The sequence below is a fragment of the Capsicum annuum genome, chromosome 6 (assembly GCF_002878395.1).
Source record: "Capsicum annuum cultivar UCD-10X-F1 chromosome 6, UCD10Xv1.1, whole genome shotgun sequence".
Lineage (NCBI taxonomy): Eukaryota > Viridiplantae > Streptophyta > Magnoliopsida > Solanales > Solanaceae > Capsicum > Capsicum annuum.
In genome coordinates, this window is record NC_061116.1 from 188,613,707 (window position 1) to 188,621,241 (window position 7,535).

The 7,535-nt window shown below is 27.1% G+C and overlaps 1 protein-coding gene across 2 annotated transcripts; it reads right to left on the reverse strand.

The window, feature by feature from the left end:
• Window positions 1–4,378: 4,378 nt before the first annotated feature.
• On the reverse strand, window positions 4,379–6,713 carry LOC107872843 (auxin-responsive protein IAA29). Of its 2 annotated transcripts, none has more exons than XM_016719468.2 (4): window positions 6,142–6,713; window positions 5,252–5,505; window positions 4,860–4,953; window positions 4,379–4,592 (listed from the first exon to the last, which is right to left on the reverse strand). In XM_016719468.2, the coding sequence occupies exons 1-4, from the start codon at window positions 6,420–6,422 to the stop codon at window positions 4,502–4,504; spliced, it is 720 nt and encodes a 239-aa protein (XP_016574954.2). In that variant the 5' UTR covers window positions 6,423–6,713; the 3' UTR covers window positions 4,379–4,501. The 2 variants fall into 2 exon arrangements, with proteins under 2 accessions (XP_016574954.2, XP_016574955.2); XM_016719469.2 differs by having other exon boundaries at window positions 4,860–4,950; window positions 6,142–6,566.
• Window positions 6,714–7,535: the final 822 nt, after the last annotated feature.

Here is a 7,535-nt window from a genome sequence, read left to right on the forward strand (position 1 = left end):
CCCCTAGCCCCCTAGCCCCAGCGTATTGTTTTATTAAAAAAAAAAAATGGGACCCCCTAATGCTTTTTGTTTTATTAAAAAGGGCCTTTAGTGTTTAAAAAAAAATTATTATTAAAAATTTTTTGGGGCCCTCAATGCCACTTGGCATCTTTTTATTTGTAAATTAATAAAAAAAAATACTCCTCACGCGCCTCCCACGATAGCACTGCACGCGCAGTGCCACATAGGCATAAAAAAGCCCAATTAGAACAAAATGTGGGGGGGTTTAGGGGCCTGATAGGAACAGACCTTAGTTTAGGTGTCTAAGTGAATTTTGACAACAAGTCTGAGTGCCTATCGATGTCTTTGGTCTATTAGAAATATGAGATCTTAGAAGTTGAGGTATGGAAGATTGCCATGCAAGCTTTACATAATATCACTTTGACCCGTTTGGTTATGATTAAAAAAATAGCTTTTTAGCTTAATGATTAAAAATTTAAAATAAGTGCTTATAAATTAAACTAATAAGTGTTTGGATAGAAGTGTTGAAACAAAAGTTGTTGATGTGTTTGATAAACAAGTAATGTTAAACACTTTTTTGTTGTTAAAATGACTTAAATGTCCTTACAATTGTTAACACAATAAATAAGGTGAATTATTTATAATTCTTAATTCTAAAATAATTTTTTTGAATAAACCTCCGATGTAATGATGGATTCGATGAAAACAAAGAAGAAAGATGAAGCTGAAATTGGAAGGAAGAGATGAAACGAAGAGACAAAGAGAAAAAGAAAAAAAATTATATATTTAAGGGCTACAAGTTTAGGATATTGTTGGAATTGGAGGAAAATATAAGGGATAAAAAGGTAATTTTAGTCAAACCTAAAAGAATTTTAATCTAAAAAATAAAAAGTTGGGGTACCCAACTTCTCACTTTTTTATTTTTTTAATCAGTTTTTATTTTTTTTAAGTATTTTTTAATTTTATCAAATATCTTAAAAGGCTAAAAAAGAGATTAAAAGCTAATTTGATTAGATTTTAATCCTATCCAAACGAGCTCGTAATGTGATATGATAGTTCTAACAAAAAACGAAAATAAGGTGGATCTTGAAAAATACAAAGACTTTCGAGTTCCAACCGAAATTGGGTACAATTTTTGTAAGGGGTAACCATATATATGTCGTCTTTTGATTACTTACATTCATATACTTCCGAGCCACTATAAACTATCACTTTTTGTTTTTGTTTGATACTTATTATATAACTCAAACATATTGTTTAATATAGTAATGTTTGTGTAATATTTAAAATTGTGTACACTTGTTCTTTTTTATATATGTTTTTAATGACAAAGTTGGCCCTGAGATAGTACCTGTAAAAAGGCCTTTTGTCTCTGATGAGGTAATAGTGCGCTGGGTTGCCAAGGAACTTGGCCAAATTGGCCCAGAAAAAAATAAGGCCCTGACCCAGAATGAGCGACCAGGCCAGGTCCGGTCCATATCAACCAGACCTGGCCATAGTGTATATTAGTCAGACGAACGTAGCAAGCCAAATAGAAAAAGGCAAAAATTCATATATAATCTTATTAGAGTATTTATAACTAACTTTTTAGTCTAAATTTTATATTTACAATTCATACACAAAATAAATGACAGTTTTATGTATATATATATATATATATATATATATATATATATATATATACAAAAAGGAAGGAAAATCCATAACAACAAAAAAAGATTAAAAAAGAAATTTTAATGTAATAAATGTCCTTAATCTTCTCCAACTTTCCATTTATTTCTCTGCTATAACAGATCAATAAATAAGAATTTATGCGTTAATTACTTCCTCAAAAGTTGATAACTTTTTTTTAGAAAAAAAATTGTGATTTACAAGAGAAAGTTGGTAATTCGTGCATACAAAATTCTGGTATATACGATTTACGCAAATTATTTTTTTACTTGAATTTATTTACTGAAATCCTTTTTTGAATCTAATACGCAATAAAAATTGATTCAATTTCAACATAATGAAAATCGATTTTATTATTGGTTTGAATTAGATTTTCGAAATTGAATGCACAATATAAACTTCAAACACGTTCAAATTGTCAATTTTGTAATTACTATTATTTTTGTATACAATAACTTCAATTGTAATTTTGCGTTTCAATTTTCGTATTCAATTTTTATTTTCGTAATTTTGATTTTTTTTTCCACAAAAGTTGTTAAAAGGTTATAACCCTTGTTTGTGTTAGTTTTTTTTTTTTTTTTGCTTTTCTAAATCCCATTTGCAATTGCGATTTGTGTGATATATTCATTCATTACTCTACTGCATATTTCATAATATACATATTGACAGTTTTTTAATTTTTTTTTTATGTATATCTACTAATAGTAAATTTGAATTTCTGTATATCTATTAACATAAGTGTATAATTGTATTTGTATATCTGCATTGAAGGTTACAAAGATTGTTTTTATTATTTGTATATCTATTGTTTGTATATCTGTATATTAGTTTACCTAAATTTGATATTTGTATATATGTTGTTTGTATAACTATATATACATATATGCAAATTAAGTATACATATATTCAAATCAAAACTGTTGTTTATTATTTGTATATCCGTTGTTTGTATATCTGTATATACAAATTTAAATGTTGTTTGTAAACGATATTGCAAACGAAATATACATATATTCAAATCAAAATTGTTGTTTGTAAACGAAATATACATATTTGTATATCTGTTTTTTGTATATCTGTATATACATATATGCAAATGAAATAAACATATACATATATGTTTATTATTTGTATATCTGTTGTTTGTATATCTGTATATACGAATTTGAATGTTTTACATAATAACAAATTTGAATGTATATACATATATGCACTCTAAAACTGTATATATCTGCATATGCATTATTCTTCAAAATGCATATGTGAAAGTTAACTATATATACATATATGTAAATTGTATACACATATATCAAAAATACAAACTGTACATACATACATACATACATACATACATACACTCTAACTCTGTATATATATGCATGTATTATTCTACAAAAAAAAAAGTATACGTATCTACATATATTGAAACAAAAATGTATATTGACCAACAATTCTGTTTCATGAGAAAATATACAAAAAAATCTCATAATCATTTTCAACTTCATTGCTCCCCCTTTTAGATTTAGATACCTTAAAATATTTTTTCTTTTCCACCTTGCTCGAAGATGCAAAATTCTTTTCATTTTTTTTTTTGATAAATCATCCATCAAAAAATTGGGGAAGTGACTTACATAATATATAAAAAATTATATTATAAAATAAAAATCTGCAAAAACGAAAAAAATTATAAAAACGGGGGAGTTCTCCCCCTTTTCTATTTTTTTTTGTAAAATATATGAACAACCAATAAATTTAACGACTAACTGACATAATATATAAAAAAATTTTAAAAAATAAATCTAATGTCAATAAATTTCCTAAACTGATTTTTTGTGGTAAAAAATTCACAAAAATGATTTATCACAGAAAAATCAAAGATTATATTTTGTGATATTAGAGTGACTTTGAGGGAAAAATAAGGAGAAAAAAGTTGAAGAAGATCTGTTGAATAATCATGTATTATGATGTTGTCAATGTTATCGTTTCTTTAATTAAAATCAAGGATATTAGAGTGATTTTGAGAGAAAATTAAGGAAAAAATAGTTGAAGAAGATATCATAAAAATCTTGTGTTTTGATATTTCATTGTTGCCTTTTTTAGAGTCAATAGGATAGAGAGAGAATAGAAAGAAAATACCAAAAATAAATATATGAGAGAGAAAATTGATATATACAAATCTTAATATATTTGTATATAGGGCCCATAAAAAAAACTAATTTTTAACTACCAAATGACTATGAATTGCAAAATTTTAAAACATTAACTATATCATGTAATTAATATAGTATTTTGTCTATAGTATGAAATTTTTCCATAGAAAAATTGACATAAATAGTCGTTCATCAAATAATAGTCAACAAATATATATTTTTTGTACATTAATATATGATATATATTTGATACAGAAAATTGTACTTTTTATAAATCTAACTATCGAGGTAATTAATTTTAGTCGGCCTGCCAAATGTGTACCTTACCGCCCCCACCACAAAAAAAAAAAAAAGAATTGCTTAAGGAGGCCAAATATTTCTATGACGCATTAAAGAATATGAAGAAAATTTTCCCTTTACGAAATTAAAATTCTGTAACTCACTAATCGCTAATTGTAATGCATACATTACCATGAAGTATTTCTTCAAAAGGAATATCTCACTTTCAAACAGACTCTGATTTGAGAAAAAGAAAAGCTATTAAAGTCTGATAATGCTTGAAGTCCAAATATCATGACTAAGATAATAAATAATAAAATTACAATGTCAAATAACTCATGTAAAAATTTTTTTACCCTCAACATGCTCTACCAAACTATATATATATAGTTGTATAACTCTTAAGAAATATGGGATGATTTTCTTGTACTTCTTGATCCACTCTTCCAATTCCTTAGTATCTGTATTCTTTGAACAGTCTCCATGAATGTTCTGCAAAACAATTATATATACTCACTGAGAAAATTAATATGAGAAATAATCTCTCTCTATATATATTTACGCTCGATCTTTTGCGAGCATAACAATAAAATTATGATAGATTTCTCGATTGTACGGTTCCACCATGTGATGGATACATATAGGATTCATATAATTACCCGCTTTCTATCTTGTTTGAGACTGAAAAATAATAGACGATGCGATGACTAATGAGATATAAATGGATAAAGTAGCATAAAATTAATCAAAGGTACATACTCCCATGGTACATCTCCTGCAAGCATCCAATCTCCTTCTTTGTCTTGGTACAATAGTGTAAAGCTCCCATCATTTTCATTACAATTCTCATCTGCTGCATATACATCATATATAGAACCAAACTTATTAATTCAAACCCTTCAATTCCTTATACCTAGCACATACTTTGTAAAGAGTTTAAGTTATATATACCGTCAGGCGTAAGAAATTAAATCTTTTTCTACAAGATCCTTATAGAACGGTGAATTAATTTGTAATCTTGAAAGTAAGATAACTTACATGCTATAACAAATAATGTAACATGTTAGATGTAACTGACGATATATATATATATATATATTGAAAAGGACAACTTTACATTATATAATAGGAGTGAAATAATAATAACTTACATCGAGGAAACATTTGGAGTAATGTGTTAGTAAGGAGTTGATAGGAATTGTATAGCCTTAGATCTATCTTTCTTCCAATTGCTACTCCTTCCATTTTAACTTTCACATACATTGAATTTCTTATTCCAATATTATTTCTATGATCAATATTATTTGTGTTCCAGCCACCACCACCTTCATGATTTAGTAGTAGCTTTTTTCTCCATGACTTAATTGGTGGCCACCCCACTACTCCATTTTCTTCCTTGATCTCCCTGTATATATCAGAAATAAATATTTTGTGAAAAGATATCATAATTAGTAAACCTTTTTTTTCACGAAAGTAAAATCATCTAAAAATAATGAACAAGAAAAAACTTCGAAGAGTCGTGTGAGACTAAGCTCTATTCTAGTCATGTATTTTGAATGATTTGTATAATAACATATGAAAGGATTCAATTAAGTTATACGTATACATTAATGATATAAAAAGTCATAATACAATAGTGTTGCAGACTTTGTAGTAGATAATTAATTTACCTTATTTTTCAGTTACTTAATTTCATTTTTACCATATATTATCTATAGTTATTTCTAAGGTGACATAATCTCAGTAACTCGATCAGCTGTTTGATTATTTTAAACTATCGCGTCGTTGGTGAGCACTTGATTCTCTTGTCACACCTTTCCTATTTCCAACCCTCTTAAGATTAGGTGACATAATAGTGTATTTACTGAAAGCGGCGGAGCGAGTATTTTCATTGACATTGACGGATTCAGACGTAAACATATGAACTAGTCAAATGATTCAACATATGTTATATTTACATAAAAAATATTTTTAATCATAAAAAAAATAATACAATTTCGGATGAAACACTAAATGAAATGTACATTACACATAAACTTACTGATAACAAGCTTCAAAGGTTCTCCTCTTTTGATGACCATCATCATCATCCTCATCTTCATTTGGTTGGCCATTGCATATAAGCAAAGGCAATGTTTTAATAGGAACTTGGTTGCTACCATCAGAAGCCATTGAATAATCATCCTTCATCTTCATTTGTGAGAAGTTGTCATCAAACCTGTCTATATTAATCATGTTACCATTTAGGATAGTAGTATTGGAGGAGTTGATGGGATCAACAAAATGAGAATTAGGAAGTGCAAGACCAAGTTCAAGTTCCATGATCTCACAAATTGAAGTTTGCTTAGGTAGAGTTACGTTGGATGAGTATATGTAAGAGAGATTTTTGTGAAGAAAAAAGATGGGGAGAGTTGGGTAAAAAATGGAGTGTCGGTTGAGAAAGAGTAAAAAGGGGACATAGCATTGAAGTTAGGTCGGCCAAAAGAGAAGCATTGATATAGACACACCATCAAAACGAGGTTCTTTCACCTTACCCCACCCTTTCTCCCTCTGTTGTTTCCTTTCCTAATTTATCACCCCTCTTTCTCTCACACACTTCCACATTAGTTACACGAATTTAAGATTGCTGAACTAGACCTGGTTTTTCAGGTTATTCAATTTTTTTTTAAAAAAATTAAGTAAAATAATTGAATAATCTGTAATAATAAAAAAAAAATATTTAAACATTTAGTTACATACGCTTGGACTCGTATGTCACGAGAGAAATTTAAGATGAGTTTATCCCATATTTAGTTATAATAAAATTATAAAACTCCTTATTATGAAATTGATTATTAGAGCTATAATAATATTATTTTTATTGGCCTGTGTTTAGGGTGAAATAATAGTTCTGAAATAATTAATTTCCAAATAAATTATTCTAAAATAACTTGTTTCTCAATCAAACTAGCTCCAAGGATTGTTTGCTAAGATATATTAAAAACAATACATGTATTGGTTAGGTATTATTTGATCTTTTATTTGATAGGATTTTCAATTTTAGTTATGTATTAGATATACATTCTTTTCAGTATTCTAGGCTGTATAATCAATACATACTAAATTATGATATTAATAAAGTAAAGAATATTAATAAATGAATAAGTATAAATAAAAATATAACTTTTTTTAATACACCAAGTCAAACAATGCATAAAATATAATCCTAACACAAATAAAATCAACATTACTAGTCCCACTATAGTTAATCTCAATATTATTAATATATTATATTTAATATTATTCTTATACACTATATACTAAATGACTCCTTAATGTATATATAAATATATCGACAATCCCTTATAGTTATCGGTATATTTACTTTAATGCTTGATTATAGTTTATTTTTTTAATTAAACATGTGAAAATATGTTAAAATATCATGAGATATTT

Bases quoted from the DNA above. Each gene is read 5' to 3' on its own strand.
- LOC107872843 (XM_016719468.2), bottom strand. From the start codon at position 6,422: ATGGAACTTGAACTTGGTCTTGCACTTCCTAATTCTCATTTTGTTGAT. The intron at 5,506-6,141 runs GTAAGTTTATGT...TGATATATACAG, and splicing joins ACCTTTGAAGCTTGTTATCA to GGAGATCAAGGAAGAAAATG. The intron at 4,593-4,859 runs GTATGTACCTTT...ATTGTTTTGCAG, and splicing joins GCAGGAGATGTACCATGGGA to AACATTCATGGAGACTGTTC.